Source organism: Delphinapterus leucas, chromosome 7 (genome assembly GCF_059928025.1).
Source record: "Delphinapterus leucas isolate spDelLeu-1000000601 "Yukka" chromosome 7, BTC_Dleu_Yukka2, whole genome shotgun sequence".
In the NCBI taxonomy this organism is placed as follows: domain Eukaryota; kingdom Metazoa; phylum Chordata; class Mammalia; order Artiodactyla; family Monodontidae; genus Delphinapterus; species Delphinapterus leucas.
Window position 1 is genome coordinate 49,879,359 of NC_143135.1, and position 19,465 is coordinate 49,898,823.

General features: G+C 48.9%; 1 protein-coding gene across 6 annotated transcripts in view; it reads right to left on the reverse strand.

Annotated features, from left to right (window-relative positions):
- CLPB (ClpB family mitochondrial disaggregase) overlaps positions 1-19,465 on the reverse strand; it is a 176,500-nt gene that overhangs the window by 37,864 nt on the left and 119,171 nt on the right. For all 6 annotated transcript variants that reach the window (XR_016393826.1, XR_016393827.1, XR_016393825.1 and 3 more), the window contains 4 exons: positions 9,715-9,792; positions 8,402-8,457; positions 1,306-1,350; positions 769-930 (listed from right to left, as the gene is read on the reverse strand). Coding sequence is in view for 3 of the 6 variants with exons in the window: in XM_089915254.1 (XP_089771380.1) it covers positions 769-930; positions 1,306-1,350; positions 8,402-8,457; positions 9,715-9,792 (341 nt within the window). In the remaining 3 variants the exon portion in view is untranslated. The remainder of the gene's footprint in view (positions 1-768; positions 931-1,305; positions 1,351-8,401; positions 8,458-9,714; positions 9,793-19,465) is intronic.

The following is a 19,465-nucleotide window of genomic DNA, read 5'->3' on the forward strand; positions in this document are numbered from 1 at the left end:
ACAGTAGCTCTGTGGCCTTGGGCAAGTCATTTATAACCTTGCTGAACCTCAGTTTCTTCATCTGTAACAAATGATTGGTACCTTGCCTGGCTATTGTGATGATTAGCAAGAACATCTGTAAAGTCTTTAGCACAGGCCTATTACATAGACTGTGCTGAAAAAGAGGAAGTTGTTCTCATTTAGAGCTCATTTCACCAGTTAAGAGGGAGACTGTCCTTGCTTGTGACCAGCCTGGAGCTCCTCAGGAGAAGACGGTTCCATGAACCAGGGCGCCACCATTCCATCATCATGGTCACCATCACAGACAGCAGCAACGTCCCTGGCATTTTTAAGAACTGGTGAAAATGATGGCTGACATGGGGAGGAGCAGGAGCTGTCTGAGCCAGAAAGGTTCTTGGAGCTTACTGGATCCAGCCTCCTTGTTTGTCACACGAGGTCCCTGATGCTGAGAGATGGGGCAGAGCTAGAACTAAAAATTCAGCTCTCTCTCTCTCTCCCCTGGCACCCCTGTCCCATTCTGTCTCTTTCGAAGGTAGTCTAGGCAGCCACAACATTTCAACTCTTGGGCAGTGCTGGTCTTCTTTGGGTGCCCAGTCTGGGCCCCGGTCCAGAGAGGGGGTGAAGCCACACCTGCTAAGTGACTGAACGTACACACGAGGAAGCAGCAACTTGAGGAATGATCAATTCTGGGCCCCTGGGTCCTGCTGTTCACAGCCCCCCATACCTACAGGTGCCCCCAACTCCATCCCGGCCCAAGCTGACTGGCACCTCATCAAACAGCTGCAGCATGATGGTGAGCACATCTGGATGGGCTTTGTCCACCTCATCGAAGAGCACCACAGCGTTGGGGCACTGCTTCAGCTTCTTGGTCAGCTGGCCACCCTCCTCATGGCCGATGTAGCCTGGTGGGGACCCAATAAATTTGGCCACCTGATGGAAGGAAGGAAATAAGTTAGGAAGGCCTTTCTATGCTTTTAGTTTCTAATATGGGACATGCAACGGTAAGATGGCTTTATATACTGTTAAGATTGCCTGTCCCAACAAGGACAATCAGGTTGTCTCTTTGGGTAGAAGGAATCCTGCCGTGATGGGAGAGCAGATGATCTTTTCTGTGTTTACTCATCAGAGCAAATCATATGCAAAACAGATCAGTGACCCTGCTGTGTACATATGCTCCCCGCAAAGGATAAATCCCAAGGCTGCTGGAATTATCTCAGGCCTAATCGACAAGTCACATCAAAATAGCCAGGCAGAGCCCTGTTGACAGGCTCTCCAAACCACACTTCACCAAGGACTCTCACTCACCTCATGCCGCTCCTGGAACTCAGACATGTCAAGCCTGATGAAACCCTGTGTGGAAACAAGCAGGAGTCCATTTGAAGAAGGCAGGGGGAAGGGTTAAGGAGATCTCAAATATATTCCGGCTTTTAAGCCACACCAAGCCAAGATTTTCTATCCCATTTTCATGATATAGTTTTTTCTGGCTCCTTGCCTCCTTTTTCTGTCCACTCATCCCCCACGATTCCCTCATGCCCTACCTTAATAAACCCAAGTCGCGTTCCTGCCTTAAATCTGGCTTGGAATGTCTCCTTTTTCAGGCTTCTACTGGGTCTGATCACCACGTCATCCACTCATCCCACATTTCCTGAGGGCATACTGTGTGTGCCAAGCACTGGAGCTATGTCTCTGTTCTCTAGCAGCACCTGAGTGGGGCAGGCTGACATGGACAAAGTCAGTCACCATCAGCGTGGGATCATGATGAGATGCAGGGGAGCAACAAGCACCCAGACAGCTCCATGGTGCCCTCAACTTTGCAAGTCTATGTGGGCACATGCCCCTTTTTCTTTTTTTTTAAGTATAGTTGATTTACAAAGTTGTGTTAGTTTCAGGTGTACAGCAAAGTGATTCAGTTATACATACATACACCCACATACATATATATATTCATTCAGTTATACATACATACACCCACATACATATATATATTCTTTTTCAGATTCTTTTCCATTATAGATTATTACAAGATATTGAATACAGTTCCCCGTGCTATACAGTAGGTCCTTATTACTTACCTTTTTTATATATAGTAGTGTGTATATGTTAATCCCAAACTACTAACTTATCCTCTCCGCCTTCTCCCTTTGTTAACCATGAGTTTGTTTTCTACATCTGAGAGTCTATTTCTGTTTCATAAATAAGTTCATCTGTATCATTCTTTTAGTGTCCACATATAAGTGTACGATACAATATTTGTCTTTCTCTGACTTACTTCACTTAGTATGATAATCTCTAGGCCCATCCATGTTGCTGCAAATGGCATTATTTCATTCTTTTTTTATGGCTGAGTAGTATTCCATTGTATATATGTACCACATCTTCTTTATCCATTTGTCTGTCGATGGACATTTAGGTTGTTTCCATGTCCTGGCTATTGTAAATAGTGCTGCAATGATCACTGGGCTGCATGTATCTTTTCAAATTGGAGTTTTCATCTTTTCTGGATATATGCCCAGGAGTGGGATTGCTGCGACATACGGTAACTCTATTTTTAGTTTTTTAAGGAACCTCCATACTGCTCTTCACAGTGGCTGCACCAATTTATTTTTATATTATTTATTTAAAAAAATTTTTTATCACAGTTTTTAAAAAAAAATAAATTTATTTTATTTATTTTTTGGCTGCGTTGGGCCTTCGTTGCTGTGCGCAGGCTTTCTCTAGTTGTGGCGAGCAGGGGCTACTCTGTTGCAGTGTGCAGGTTTCTTATTGCAGTGGCTTCTCTTGTTGTGGAGCATGGGCTCTAGGCACGTGGGCTTCAGTAGTTGTGGCTCGTGGCCTCTAGAGTGCAGGCTAATTGTGGCGCACGGGTCCAGGTGCTCCGCGGCATGTGGGATCTTCCCAGGCCAGGGATCGAACCCGTGTCCCCTGCATTGGCAGGTGGATTCTTAACCACTGCGCCACCAGGGAAGTCCCTACTTTTCTTTTTTTTTTTTTTGCGGTACGCGGGCCTCTCACTGTTGTGGCCTCTCCCGTTGCGGAGCACAGGCTCCGGACGCGCAGGCTCAGCAGCCATGGCTCACGGTCCCAGCCACTCCACGGCATGTGAGATCTTCCTGGACCGGGGCACGAACCCGTGTCCCCTGCATTGGCAGGCAGACTTTCAACCACTGTGCCACCAGGGAAGCCCCCTACTTTTCTTTTAAACTAATAAATCTTTCTCATTTATTTACATGTTTTCACTTAAGAGCTATCCAGAATGTAGCTTGCAGCCCTTCTCTCTCCATGGTTGGGCCTAGGGCAGATTTCCAGGGAACTGGCCCCCTGGGGTGAGGCCCGACCATAATTAGCCCCAGGGGAACAGCACACCCTCTGGAGTGGGATTTGCGAGTTAAAACAAGCAGAATGCCCATGACTTTTCATGAAGAATTTAGGGATTTAGGGCATTATAAGGGCACTCAGAGGCCCTGTCTCTCCACCCAGATCAGGGTTCCCCAGAGACTCCTCAGGCTCCTCTCCTACTGGCACATACTTCCATCTAAGAGAATGCACCCACTGCCTATGCTTCTCCTGAGAGCTGGGGATGAGGGAGGGCGCGCCAAGACCCTGAGAGGGAGGTAGCTATGTCTGAAATCCAGGCTATACTCTAGTTCGGTTGCTGGCCAGAAATTCAGTCTGTGATGTATTCTATTTTTTTCTCTGTCCTGTCACTCTGTACGTGAGGTATAGGGTGGCAGAAAGAGTCCCAGGCTTGGCTTCCAGCCCCAGTTCTCCACTATCTGTGTGGCCTTGGCTGCCTTCCCTTTTGGAGCTGCAGTTTCTTCCTATATACTCAGGCCCTTATGCCCTCTCGCTGTTTCTCCTTTATGTTATGGCCTGAGGAGAGGACCTAATCCAAGAGGTCGGAAAGGCCTTGGAGAAGTTCTTAAGGTCATGAGGGTGTGTTATCAGAGGACATGGAGCATTAGCCAGCAAGCATCTTCAGAGGGACCCAGGCAGCTCGGCCAAGAGAAACACTGGCTTCAGGAAGCGTGGGAAGATAGACATGGGGAAGCTGGGAGTGCTGCCCAGAGGGAGCAATGAGCTGGAAGCCACGAGATGGGTATCTGGATAATAGGTGACACTCACTGGGCGCTTACTATGTGTCTGGCGATGTTCTAAATAAGCAAGCTATAAAGGGCTTAGAATGTGTGTAAGTCTATGAGATAAAAGTAGTATTATCATTCCCACCTTACAGATGAGAAAACCGAGCCACAGATTAAAGTAACTTGCCCAAGGTCACTCAAGCTTGACAATCTGGCTCAAAGCCTGTGCTCTTAGCCACTATACCCTCCTGCCTCATATTTCCCACTTCATCAATCAGCTGGGCTCTTGGCATCTTCATTTGAAGGGTTCTGAGCTTTGTGTCCAGAACCAGTGTCAATCAATGCCCCAAGGTAACAGGGAGTACAGACTTCAGTGCTCACTTACGTTTATGTCAAATTACCTGGGTTCTTATCCTAGTCCTTCTACTGATTTGCTGAGTAACTCTCAACAAATCTAAGGGCTTGATTTTCTTGGCTAGAATAATTTTGGTTTCAAATGATCTTACCTTAGGGTTATCTAGAAGTGAGGCAACAATAATAACAATTATATCTAACATGCACTGATTGCTTACTATGTGCCAAGAATGGTGTTTAGCATTTTACATCATTATCTCACTTAACCTTCATAACAATCCAATGAGACAGGCACCATTATTGACTCCATTTTACAGATGAGAAAACTGATGTAAACAGAGATCTCAGCCAACTCCACAGAGTAGTTTAGCATTGGACCCAGAGCCCTGCTCTTGATCCCTTCATCATACTGCCACTATAACTGCAGTCGTTAGGGCTTCACCACCCTACTTCAGGATGAAATCACAGAATGCCATTAAGGTTTTTTCTCAAGGATTATTAACCCTAATAATGGGAGTTAACAAAGCTGCTCAATTTGGGAGAAATAGTAGAGGTTAATGAGAGAAAAATAATAAGCTCACAAGTCTGGTAAACAAATTACAGGACTTCCCTGGTGGCGCAGTGGTTAAGAATCCACCTGCCAAGGCAGGGGACACAGGTTTGAGCCCTGGTCTGGGAAGATCTCACATGCCATGGAGCAACTGAGCCCATATGCCACAACTACTGAGCCTTCGAGCCACAACTACTGAGCCCGTGTGCCACAACTACTGAAGCCCGCATGCCTAGAGCCTGTGCTCTGCAACAAGAGAAGCCACCGCAATGAGAAGCCTGCACACTGCAACAAAGAGTAGCCCCCGTGCGCAGCAATGAAGACCCAACACAGCCAAACATAAATAAATAAAAAAAAAGAAATTATCAAAATGTGCAAACAAGTCCTTGAGAGGCAGCCAGGTCTGGAGGTATTGTGACTCTTTACAAATGAGGAAACTAAGGATCAGAGAGCGAGAACTCGAATTCAAGTCACCAACTCCCAGGTCAGTGCTCAGTCCTCCTTTACACTGGGCCCTGTACGTGACACTTCCCACACATCACTCCGTGGGTCCTGGTGATGTCAGGTACCCTGGTTAGACAGCTTACAGTCCAGAACCCTCAGATTTTGTTTTATTTTTCAATTTTATTTATTTATTTATTTTTGGCTGCGTTGGGTCTTCCCTGCTGCGTGCATGCTTTCTCTAGTTGCCGCGAGCGGGGGCTACTCTTGGTTGCGGTGCATGGGCTTCTCATTGCGGTGGCTTCTCTTGTTGCAGAGCACAGGCTCCAGGCACGTGGGCTTCCGTAGTTGTGGCTCGCAGACTCCAGAGTGCAGGACCAGTAGTTGTGGCGCACGGGCTTCGCTGCTCCGCGGTGTGTGGGAACCTCCCGGACCAGGGCTTGAACCTTTGTCCCCTGCATTGGCAGACGGATCCCCAACCACTGTGCCACCAGGGAAGCCCAGAACCCTCAGATTTTGAAGGCAGGTTTCAAACATGCCTGTTACATGTCCAGAGAATGTCTATGCTAGACATAGATGCTGTAATGAGTTGGTCCTCAGGGCTGGTGAAGGTAGAAGTTTTATAGAAGCAACAACTATGATTTAAAAATAAAATACATGGTTATATTGGGCTTCTCATGCCTCTCATCTCCCTATGTGACATGGGGACAAATGGACAAGTTTATAATCTAGCCTCCTCTTGTGGCTGAGAACAAGAGTTCTGAGAGAAGAGTTGAGAGACTGGATTCTGATTTTACTTCTTCCCCTAACAGGTGACTCTGGATGCTTAACACTGTAGGGTCTCAGTTCTCTCATCTAAAAAGTGGGTCTAATTTAGCATTTATGCTATCTTCCTTATAGGATCAAATAAGACAATGGATGGGAATACTGCTGTGGAAAGTACAGAGTGATGAATAAATATAAGACAAGGGATCAGGCACTTACTGGGTGCTAGAACCTGTGTTCTCTGTGATTCATAGTATCTCACTTGATGCTCACGACAACCTTAGACACAGTACTGATTAGCTTCACTTTGAGGCAAGAGCTGAAACTTAAGAGGGGTAAAGCAACCCGTCTAGGACCAGTAGAACCTGCGCCAAGGAATGGCTGACTCCAGAGCCTGGATCACCCAGGCCACTGACTCCAAGTGGTGACGGTGTTAACTCCGTCTCCTAGGTGAGGCATGTACTGAAGGATGCCATCATCAGCTTTCAGGACACCCTGCACTGGTGGAAATCTGTCTCTTGTTTAGATGCTCCAACTGAAAAATGACTTGCATCATCAGTCTTTTATCAAGCCCCTTCTCCTTTCTACACCAGCAAGTCAGCAGATACCTTCCTTCTACTTCCACTGTGTATGAAGACATATTAAGACAGCTTGGATAAGGAGATTATGATTTGTAATTAAATATTAACCTTTCTGACAGTATTAAAATTAAACCACTCGGAATTCTTCATCCCTAATCAGGTGGTTCCTGCCCATAACTGCATCTTCCCTAATAGTCTTGCTAGTTTATGGCCCTTTCCAGAGTGCTAATTGTTTCAATCGCTGCCAACCTGATGAATTGTCTTAAAAATGCTATTTCGGTTGGAGCATATTAGCATGCCATGTGCTGCTTCTTGCCTGCCTGCCTGCCTGTTGAGTGGGTCTGCTCTAGCTTTGGTTGAGACAGCTCACAGACAGCTACTGGCAGAGTCAGTAGAAGGGGGCTATGAATGTGGCTCAGAAGGACACAGCCTGAGCTACCTTGTTTCTGTGGCTGCCAGGCCCTCAGGGAGGTGGTGAAGGGGGAGCTAGGCAAAAGCAGGAAAGGAGGTGGCCAGGACTCTGTTGCTGGCAGTTTGGCTGGCGGAGGCCTGGGCAATTCCTCATCACCTCAGCTGGGGAGGCTTTCCACAGAAAGTAGGCAAGGGCATCCAGGGTCGTGGGCAACCTGTGATGCCTCCACACTGGGAAGGCCAGTAGGAAGAAGAATGTGTGACTTTAAGTTGAAATGTTTCTGCAATCTCCAAGGACTGCTCTGACATTTCTGTCTGTGTGAAAGTATTTCCTGTCAGTCTAGAAAGTCAAACTGAGCAGGCCTTGGAAAGCCAGAGTCTGAACAAGGGGATGGGCACAGCCCTGTCCTATGGAGAATCCAGGCCTCTGGAAAAAGGAGACTGTGACCACCTCATAGCTTAGGGCATTAAGAAATCACGTTTAAAAGCTCATGTAGAATGGGGCTTCCCTGGTGGCGCAGTGGTTGAGAGTCCGCCTGCCGATGCAGGGGATGCGGGTTCGTGCCCCGGTCTGGGAAGATCCCACATGCCACGGAGCGGCTGGGCCCGTAAGCCATGGCCGCAGAGCCTGCGCATCCGGAGTCTGTGCTCCGCAACGGGAGAGGCCACAGCAGTGAGAGGCCTGCGTACCGCAAAAAAAAAAAAAAAGTTCATGTAGAAAAGCAAATCCTCTTATTTCTACATTTCTCCTACAGGTCTGAGACTCCCTCTAGCATGGCCTTGATGGCACTGGACAGTAGTGATATGTTTCTAAAGCTGTCTCCCCCTCAAGACGGAGCTCCTCAGGGCAGGGGAGTGTCTTAATGAACGCTGTATTATCAGGATCTAGTACAATACCCGGCACAGAGTAGATGCTTAGAAATGTTGTATAAATGAATCTCACTGGGTTCTCCCAAGTGCCTCAAGAGTCAGGCAGGGCAAGGATTATTCATCCTATTTCACAGATGAAGAAATTGAGGCACAAAGAGGTTGAATAACTTGCCCAAATTCCTGGAGCAATTGGTGGCCAAGTTGGGGCCATAGCTGAGGCCTGCTTCCTGGGCCAGGGCCCATCTTTTTGATTGGCTATTGCTAGATTCAGGGAGCCTAGGATTTTTTGGGCTAGCAGGAGTGGTGAGCTCTCCATGGCCTGCCAATCAGGCGTAGATCCCAGCCCTTACCTTTTTGGCATCTTTGTGCATATATTTGGCTGTCTGCTTGGCCAGTTCTGTTTTTCCTAATAAGAAGGAAAAGAGAAGTGTTGGGTTAGGACCAGATGACTATCTCCTGTGATGAAAGCATATTAGAAATGTATGGATGCTGGAAATAATGTATGTTATGGATGGGAATGTTGAGGCTCAGAGAGGGTCAGTGACTCTCTCAAAGTCACCAAGGGAATTAATGGTAAAACTGGGACCAGAATCAAAGTCTGCATTGCATCTTGATTTTTTTGTGGATGGGGATTGAAGCCTTTTCTCTACAGCAGCATCCTAAGAGTGAGAGGTTGACTCTTACAATCCAGAGCCATCCTGTCCTTTGAAGCCCAGCATAAACCTTGCCTGTCCTAGGAGTACCCTGACTTCCTGGTTCATTGCACTGTATCTCTCTGGACACCCACGGTCTTGCCATCCAGCCAGGCCCTGGAGCCACAGGCCAAATAGAGGCTGGGAGCGGATAAAAAGCACCTCTCCTTGGCTTCACAGCCTTGCTTTGTAACATAAAGAAGGAATGATAATACCGAAGTGGTGGCTCTGAAGGGCCATTTGGCATGATGGTCAAGCCTTTGGAAGTCACTATCTGGTATGGGTCAAGTTCTATAGTATCATGTGAGGTAATGGTAACCTTTTGGGACCCTACATCTGAGGGAGCACCCATGAAGATGCTGAGAGGGGAAGAGGAGGCAATAGATGCATGAAATTCCCTATCAAGACAATGGGAGAGAGAAAAAAAAAAAGACAACGGGAGGTGGTGGTGGTGTGGTGGTGGCAGTGGGAAGTATCTGTGAGGGCAGAGAGTGAGGGGGTGAGAATGCCTCAGATAATCCAGCCCAAATGGCTATAAAAATCCCCGACCCATTTCACTGCAACCAATTTTGCTATGCACTTAGCACTGTGCTGGCCATCAGGGGCTTTCTTTAGCTTCCTAGAGGGTTATGTCCCAGGCTACACTAGATAAGGCTGGTGCACTGGGCAGTGGAGGGGTTCAATTCCTAAAGGGCAGCCTCTGGGGTTGCAGAGTGGCTGGACCAGGACTCACAGGACCCCAAGGGCCTGGCCTTCCAGGTGAAGTAGGCCCTGCACCACAGCTTCCAGAGGGAGGGGCATAATTCCAGCTGTTCCTAATGTGACAGATGATCCTCTTGCTGGCTCTGTAATTTGGAGGCAGTTGTTCTGGGAGCTAGATTTGAATGAGAGGTGGGTTGTCTGACTCTGGCCCATAGAAGCTGGGGCTCCCCCAGCTCTCCTTCCCCACAGGCTGATCTATTCCCAGTTACCTATTCCAGATGATCCCAGGAAGAGGAAGACAAGAGGATGTTCTTCGTCGTACCAGCCATTCTCCTTCCTCCGGATCGCTATGGCCAAACACATAAGACGGGAGGACAGGGAGGGAGGCAGATAAATCAATGACACAAAAGGCAGGATAATTATCACTAAGTATACAATATGTTTTACTGCTCTGCGCCCACTCAAAGTCCTCACTACCATTAGTGCTGCCTAATCTGATTAGCTGGCAAGGCCCCTAGAGACACCTAATCAGGTTAGCATGGATTTGGAAAGCTGCCCAGAGCAGATTTCGGATAAAGTTTTCCAGGATGAGCACTCAGCGTTGCCAAGGAAACTGAAAGGCGGGTGGATGGTGAATGAAGGTGAAGGGGGTGGGGGGCTGGTGAAGGAGAATTTGAGAGGAACTTTAGCTCTCCACTGGTAACCCATCTACTCACCACTGGTGGGAGTCTAAGCCTGCCCCTATGCAAATGGGAGAGGCAGAAGCCCATGGCAGGCCCTTGGGGATCTGGGGTGTGAGCTCTGAACTCTTTCCCATTTGGGGGAACTAAGGTCTCATCTGCTGTTAGGAAATACAGCCAAATGCACTTTCTGGAAGCCAATGAAGGGTAGTGTGGAGCTCAGGGCATGGAAGGGTGAGCCACCTGGTTAGCACCTCCACCAACATGGCCTCCACTGGGCAGAGGTAGGGGAACGGGAATAAACACGTACTAGGTTCCCCTGGGCTCAGCTCTGCTAGAGTGAGTGCTAACCTCTCCTCTTCAAGGGTTCTATGTGCAAGATGAGGAAATTAAGTGCCCAACCACAGAGTGGGAGAGTCAGGCTCAGAAGCATCGCTCAAGTATAAGAGTAGGAACAGAATGAGGAAGAACAATCAGAAGAATCATTTATTAAACATGCTATCTGCTAGGCCCAATGGAAAAATCGCCAACATTTTATTACTCAAGACCCATACCCTGAGTGGAAAATATTATTTTCAACTCCATCATACTGAACAGGAAACTGAAACAAGAGATAAAGAGATCTGCCCAAGTCACACAACTAGTAGATTACCAGCTGACTGGTGGAGATGGTAGAGTTGCATCTCTAAACCTGTCTTCTTTTTTTGTCACAGATGGTTACTTACAAAAGCTAGTATCAATTTGGGTTGCCATAAACGGAAACACGGCCGTCAGAAGAAGGAAGGGGAGAGACCATTGTGCAATGTCAAGGTCATCCTGCAGATGGAACAGCATATATGGTCTGGTCCCCAGAGCGTTGAGGGGAGATGAGCAAAAGGATATATGTCAGAGGACAAGGCATGGAAACCAAGTCAATGGAGGAAGAGTTGACAGTCTTAGGGAAGCATCGTCCATTCTTGAGGTGCAAAGATCCTAAATGCTATACTGTGTGGTATAATCTGTGTGGTTGGGTTTCAAAGAAGCGGCTGGAGAGATCAGGGAAGGCTTTTGGAAGAAGTGGGACTGATGACAGATCACAGAGACTGGGTGGGATCTGGAGGGGGCAAATGCAGCAGCATGACAGAGGTGGAGACAGGAATGAACATGAGTACTTGTGGGTGGGATCAGATCAAAGAGGTCTCGAATCCCTGTCTTAGGAGTTCAGGTCCACACTGTGGGCTTTCTCACCTCAATCTCTAATGCTTCTACCTAAGATACTTTCTAGTTCTGGCCTCAGCAGAAAAAAAAAACTGTGCAACCTCATGGACACCAGACTAGCCACTCTGCCTGCCCGGGAGATACTCCCTGAGACTCCTGAGAGGGGCCTGAGAAAACACTCAGTCTAACCTCTCCCTTGGGCTAGGTCTCAGATCATCTCTAAACTGACTGGCTTGGTCCTCTGGAAGGCCTGGCCATGATGGGAATCCACAGGCCTCATAGGTATCTGAAGGCTGCGGATGAAGATGGAGAAGTCCCAGCCTGGTGAGAGGGAGCCCCCAGTGTCCTGACAGAAACAAGACCCTGTGGATGGGGGTATTTGGGGAGGTGGAGATACTGTAAAATGGCAAAGGCTAGACTTCTGTGAACATTATGTGTGGATGTGTGTTGAGGCAAGGGTGAGAGAAGGGGTTATATGAAAGGAGTCACACTCTTCCAAAAGTTGGCTAAGTTGAGAATCTAGGTTGGAAAGAAGCTGAGCAAAAACTGGATTCAGGCTTCATGGGGGTATTTGGGGAGGCAAAAGTATCCAGGCATCACTCAGACAGGTGGCCTGGGGGACCAGGGTTCCCCAGGTGTCATGAACCTGAGGCTCTGATCTTGACTTCTCTTTCAGGAAGCTTCCCAGCCCACCAAGAGCTGCATGCCTCTGGGCTATGCAGTTCAAAAACACCATGGAGAATGCGGAATTGGATTACGCCAGGGGCCATCTTTCCCCCCTTCTTTTCTAATAATGCACCTGGGAGAGAGCTCTTTATAATGCCAAGCAGACTCCACTGCACAGCTGTCCCTGGTCAATTCTGCCAGACCCAGGGCATGAGTCTGGGGTGGGCTTGATCTGGGCTCCCCGTGAAACAGGCAAAATGCCAACCATTAAACAATTACAACTCTGGATATTTCTAATAATATCTGAAGAGAAAAATGGCCAAGCAGATGGCGTCCGACAGAATGAAAAATGGAAGCAGCTATGAAAGACTGGGGAAGGCGGGCCCTGGGGTGTGTGGTTGGCAGGGTGGCTGAGGACCAAGGCTGGGTGCCTCAGGGTTCTGTCAGGCTGGGGCAGAGGCTGGGACAGACAGAGACCTGGATAGGCCCATTTGGGATGTGGCCACAGGTATTGGTGCTCTGTGGACAAGCAAATGCAGCAACTTCCTCTGCTAGCACTTCAGAGTCTGTAAAGAACTTCTGTAGACATAACTTCATTTGAGGCTGGTTATGAACCCATGAGGCTGGCAGGCAGGTAACTTGATTCCCATTTTACAGACGAGGAAATATATATAAAGAAGTTAGGTGACCTGTTCAAGACTACACAGGTAAATAAGTGAACCTGGGCTTTAACCCTGGCTCTGGCTAGCTCCTGAGCATGAACTGGTGCTTCAGGAGTTTAGAGAAAGGAGTTGGCTCTCCCCTACCACAACATCTCCTCATTCCCTCGCCTCACCTGGAAAGCCACCGCACTGCAGTCTTCCAGTCTGGCTGGCTCAGCCATTCCATACATGGTCTCACGAGCCCCTGCCCCTGACCATATCCTGACCACTGCTCTCTGGGCTTGAGATGGTGTCAGGTCCCCTGAGCAGGCAGCTCAGCCCCTTCTCTGGCCAGTCCCATCTCTGAAAGCTCCAACAGGTTTGGCAGCCTCTCCACATGCTGAGCCAGCTCCAGGGCTCCTTGCTGGGTTCTTCCCCTTACCAGAACGTCTTCTCCTGACCATGTCAACCACTACCAGACCATCCTAAGTTTCACCTGCAACAACTCTTTCCTGTTTATTCCACCACATCACATCTGCTCCATTAACTCCTATGTTCATCTGTGGGGCAGTATGATGGAGAGGGCAGGAGTTGCAGGACCTAGTTTGGAGTCCTGGCTCTGCCACTTATTAGTTGATTGACTTTGAGTAAAACACTTACTGATTTAGAGGCTTGGTTTCTTCATCTATAAAATGGGAAGAGCCATACATGCTCAGTCAGCCCCACATGAAGATTAAAATGAGTTAATGGCTATAGTATAGTATAGTTAATGGCTATAAGTTGCAAAGAATGGAATAATAATAAAAATAATGGTAGTCATAGCAGCAGTAGTGGCAGCTGCCATCAGCTTTGCTATTTTACAGACCTCTCTTTCATCCTTACAATAATTTAGAGAAGTAGACATTACCTCCATTTTACAGAAGAAGAGACTGAGGCTCAAAGGGGGGCAGTGGAACAGGTTTCATCTGTCTCTGCCCTCGTATCAGGGGGAGGGTGTGCCTCAACCTGTGTATTCCGTGGGTGCATGTGCTAGGCATTCTATTTCCTGAGGGAGTCTTGCCCATCACTGGTTTAATGTGTGCTGACTAAATGAATTAATTCTTGGTTTTTCTGGAATCACAAGGGGAAAAGAAAAGACACTTCAACTCCCATTTTATAGAGAAGAGTGAGGCCTGGACCCAAGAGCCTCTTATGGCTTCAACTGGTTACTACTACTACTACTACTACTACTACTACTACTACTACTACTACTACTACTACTACTACCCTTGGGTGAATAAGGTTTCCACTCTCTTCTTAACCTCTCTCCAGGGAGCCTTATTCATTTGCTCAGCAAAAAAGCTCTGTGTTGAGTGCTGGGGCACCTACAAAGAAGCCTAAAACAAGGTTTGTGCCTTTTGGTTGAACGCTGCTATGAAAACTGTGGGTTCCAAGTGGGATGGGAGCAACTGGGAGAAGTGTGGGAAGAGCCATTTGTGCCTGAAGTATGAGGGAGAGATGGCCAGGCAGTCTGGGTATGAAGGGACATTCCAGAGGAAAGCCCTGGTGTGTGCAAAACCAAAGTGAGACAAAAGTACTGCCTCCTCCTCCCATGCCAGGCCTTTGCCTCCATCTAGCTCAAGGTTCCGGGGGAGTCTGGGCAGGCTGACTCTTCTTTCCTGATAAGTTCTGGTGATGCAGTGGGAGAGATTTTTTTAACCTAACTGGAACATGTTTGTTCCATGCTTGTGCCACCTCCTAGGGAAACCTGTCCTTCAGAGGGACTCCATGGCTGAGTCATCTAAATGTCTATTTGCAATTTCCTATCTAAGCTTATAGGTTCGAGGAGCACAGCTCAAGAAGTATCTGCTGACTGAGTGGATATTGGTGCCTTGGGTTTGGTGGATGATGAGAGAGAGTTCTCTTCTTAGTCTGTAAAGATTAGTCTTTCTGAAGACAAACTATTGCTACTAAGGGGTTACATATTAAAATTGCAAAAAACAGCTTTTGTTGAGCCCACCCATTATATGTGCCTATGTGCATGCTGTGAGGTAAGGGATCCCTGAAGGGAAGATTGACACCCTTCCAGAAAGAGGCTGAGATCAGAATCTGTGCTGAGGAGAGGCAGAACGTCAAGATGGTCTCAGACTTTGTTCATTTGAGTTCACTTGAGTTCAACCTTTTACACACCTGTGTACCAACCTGGGGAAACAGATCTGAATGAGAGGTAGTTCCTGACCTTGGGAGGGAGAAAGACCACTGATGCCATGTGGTAAGTTCAGTTCTAAAAGATGTCCACAGGAAGCCCAGAGAAAGGGCCCTGCACCCAGGTGGAGGGCTAAGGAAGGCTTCCTGGAGGAGGCCTGGGTGTTGAGGGTCCCGGCAAGTGAGTGGAAGGGCAGGGCAGTCCAGACAATAAGAATGGCAGGTGCACAGGAGGGACACCTGAAGTGGTGAGGTGGGGAAGTGGAACTGTAAGAAGTTTTCTAAATCAGTCACTGCCTCTCTACAACTCAGGGATGACCTGGATGTATTTCTCAGATTAGAAACAGGACTCCAAGGGAGGGTCCAGAAAGGTGCAGTGCTTAGGAAGATTACATTTTTGGATTAGTCAAAGAGGGACGTGGAGCACAAGACAGGATGGTGCGCCTACTGTGTGCACATGGCTGATGTTGAGATTCTGAATTCGGGCCAGACCTTGGAAGAGCAGTCAAGGTGGTAGAGCTTCCCGGGGGAGTTTATGGGCTTGAGTCAACTGGGACCAGATGCAATGGGCTCTGGGGACAGGCCCCTGGTCAGAAGAAGCGACAGGGTGTGCAGGATGACCTGCTGCCCAGAAAAAGCTTCTTGGAGTAGGTCTGGGGAAAAGGGGTCAAAGGCTGAGTAGTATGGGTGTTGTAATTAACTATTTCGCTACAGTCACATTCCTAGTATGCTTGTGAACAACTAGAAAGCAGGCTTACAGCTTCTCTTCTTTCCTCAGAGTACATCAGAGATGGACAAAGGGCCATACCAAAATAATTAATCTGACAAACTTCACTAAGCATCTACTTCGAGCAGAGCGCTGTGCCAGGACATGGGAAAACAAAAATGATTCAGTCATGGTCTCTGCCCTCAGGAGTCTACAGTCTATTGCTCCTGAACTGAGTTAGGCTAAGTAAAAACCAGCCCAAGTGTGGGAGGTGGGCAGGGCTGGGGTGGGGAAGGGGCCAGAAGAAAGGGAATTACAAGCAGAGGGGGCAGCATCAACAAATGCAGGCAGGAGATCAACACAGCACATGCGGGGCAGCAGAAGCAGCCGTTTTGTGCAGTGCCAGGTGGGGACGGGTGGGGGCAACCGAGGAGGGGGAGCAGCAGGGGTGGGCCCTGTGTGCCAGGCTAGGGCAGCCACTCAAAGATTTTAAACAGGTTTTTTTTTTTCTTTCCCCCTACACTTTACAAAGCTCACTCTAGCTGGGGAGAAGTGATTACAGGGAAAGAAAAGGAGGCAGAGACACCAGTGAGGAGGCCACTGCTTGGTTCACATGGGAGATACTGAGGTCCTGAGCTGGGGCAGCGGTATTAGGAACAGAGGGGAGAAGAACAGAGAGTTACAATGATAGAACTTGATGGGCTGTGAGGGGTGAGGGGGAGGGAAGGACCAAGGAAACACCTAAGTTTCTATTTAGGAGACCAGGGAACGGTAGTGCCTTTACTGAGACAGGAACATGGGAGGAGGGTGGGTTGGAGGAGGGGGGCGGAGTGTAGCTCTGAATGGGCTGAATAGACAACTGCTTGCGTTTCTGAGGATGGTGGGGCACAGAGGCTCTGAGCTCCCAGGAGGTCTGCCCAGTAGAACAGGCATCCTCCCCTTCCCCATGTTCAAGAACGGCTCTGCATTCTGGATGGAGAGCCTCCCTTTCAATGTCAGTGCTCTGGCTTGTGGTCTGTAGGTTGGTCCTGCTTTGGCTCCAGTGACCCCAGAAGACCAGAGAGGCCATGGGGGCCTGGGTTGTGGGGCTGGTGCTTTATCTCCTCCATTTGTAAGGCGGTAACTGTGCGCCAGCCTTGCTAGAAGCCCTGCAGCTGGGGATCACACTGATAAATTCACTGTATTACTTTGCACAAATCAATATCCCAGCACTTACCAGGGGTTGATGTGACCGAAATTGGTTTCAGTCAATTCGTGAGGGTAATAAATGGCCATTTATCAAATCAATTCATTCTGCGGCACTTCTCTGCCTGCCCATCCTCGTGGTACCCCTGGGGTGCCAGGCTCCACCCAGCCAGCCCCCAGCACATATCTGACACTAGCCTAGAGGACTCAGGGAGGTCTGGCCTACCCTCTAGATCCGCCTCCCTCTCCTGCACCTACTTCAGTCTTGAGGTCCTGAGGCACTGGCTGCTGCTTACCTGCCACAAATTCCAACCCAAAGAGTGCCTCATGCTTCACCTGAGTTGGCAGCCGAACACAATCTATTATCAGTGTGATCCCTGGCTGCAGGGCCTCTAGCAAGGTGGGTGCACAGTTACTGCCTTACAAATGGAAGAGAACATACCAACCCCTCAGCCCAGGCCATCCATGGCCTCTGTATCTTTTCCAGCATCACTGGAGCCATAGCAGGGTCAACCTACATACCACAGGACAAAGATCTGCCTCCAGATCTGAGGCAGTTCAGGTGACAGAACAGAGCTTTGGGTAGAAGGAAGCACTCGGGGCAGACATTCTGACAGCTCCTAGGAGGTGGGGAGTGGAATCATCTACTCCTGCTCTGGGCCAAGGGCAGGGACAGACAAGGTGATGTAGGACCAGGGGAAGAGGCCAGTCTGGGGCTAGGACTAGGGATAAGTCCCGGGTTGAAGGAAATAACTGTGGGCCTGACCTATAGAGCACAGTACCCAACCCTAGGTGGTAAACATCTTGAGGAAGGGGACTAGATTTTGTTGAGTGCTATCTGGTACACGCTGGAAGGAGCACGTGCTTTACAGTCCGACAGTCCTGGATTTGGCTCCCCGGTACAGAGATGAGGAAACTGATGCTCAAAGAAGCTGAATGACCAGCCTAAGCTGCACAGCTGGTAAGTGGCCCACCTACGATTTGAGCCCTGGTTGATCCTCCCTCTCCCCCCAGCTACTTCCGGGAGCTTCATAGCTTATGGGCTTGAGAAGCTGGTGAGTAGCAGGAGGTAAGAGGAGCAGGCAACCTGCTGGGAAAGGGCTGTGTAAGAAGTGGGGGGAAAATATCATGATGGCAGCTGCAGTTCTGGCCCAAGTGGACATGGGACTCCAGCAGGATATGCTTTCTCAGATCTCTGCTAGGTCACCTGTCTCTCCCATGGGCTCCTCCTCCTCTCTTCTCCAAGAGTTCTCAGGTCTCCTTTCCCTCTACCTCAGACACAGAGTGGGGTGTTGCCACCTCCAAGGTGGTGGCTGAGGGTGGCTGTCTGTATCCAGACCCAAAAGGGCAGCCTGGTGTGGTCTGGGCCTGAGTAGCAGGAACTTGTGTATTCATAAAAGCTTTCCCTGGCTCCTGTGTGTGCCTGCAGGCAGCCTTCTGACCTCTAGCTGGTGAGGCAGCTCTGGTCTATGGGCTGTTTTTTTTTTTTTTAATTAATTAATTAATTTTGGTTGTACTGGGTCTTCTTAGTTGTGGCAGGTGGGCTCCTTAGTTGCAGCTCGCCAGCTCCTTAGTTGCAGCTTGCTGGCTCCTTAGTTGTGGCAAGTGTGCTCCTTAGTTGCGACATGTGAATTCTTAGTTGCGGCATGCATGTGGGCTCTAGTTCCCTGACCAGGGATTGAACCCAGGCCCCCTGCATTGGGAGCACGGAGTCTTACCCACTGTGCCACCAGGGAAGTCCCTATGGGCTCCTCTTATTCACTGATGGTCAGGCCCCTGATGAGGGGCTCACGATCCTACTGGTGTGTGAGGCATCTGGTGAATACTTGCAAAAACGAAGTTGATGACAGATATAATGAGAAATCAACAGTCCCACTGGTGTGTGAGGATGATGGAGATTGGGCTGGGCTTGGTGTGTCACAGGGGTGACTGCCTTCATTGTTCAATGACTCCTCTAATAGGTTTCCTAGGGCTGACAAGGCCACTCCAGAATGTTCCAGAGGGGCACCACAATTTCAGACTCATATCTCCTTTTACTGGCGAGAACTGGTGCTGGCCTTGGCAGTCGCTGGGCTGCATCTGGTGGGACTAGATGCAGCACCAGATGCAACATGTGAGTGGGACTGACCACGACATCACAGGGAAGAGGTTTTTAATTTTCTTTTTTTTTTTTTTGGCCAAGCCACGTGGCACGCGGGATCCCAGTCCCTGACCAGGGATTGAACCTGCACCCTCTGCAGTGGAAGCGCAGAGTCCTAACCACTGGACCTCCAGGGAAGTACCGGAAAGAAGTTTTTAAACTTGAGCTGAGCATCAGATTGCCTGCAGGGCCTGTTAAAACACAGATTTCTGGGGAATTCCCTGGGGGCCCAGTGGTTAGGACTCTGCTTTCACTGCCGAGGGCCTGGGTTCAATCCTTGGTCGGAGAACTAAGATCCCATAAGCTGCATGGCATGGCCAAAAAAATAAATTAAAAAATAACCCCCAAAAACAAAACCCACAGATTTCTGGGGCCCCCTGCGAGAACTTCTTATTCCATAGGTCTGGGCTGAGGCCTCAGATCTACATTTCCAACAAGTTCCCAGAGGATGCTGGTGCTGCTGGTCCAGAGACCACTTTGAGAACCACTGCCCTGGGGGATACCCCTTGTCTAGGCCAGGCATAGGGTTCCACTGACCTTACCTCACCTGTCTGAGGTCACCCTCAGGGAGTCATGTACCTGAGTAGAGGAACAATAGTGAGGCCACCATCCTAAGCAGAA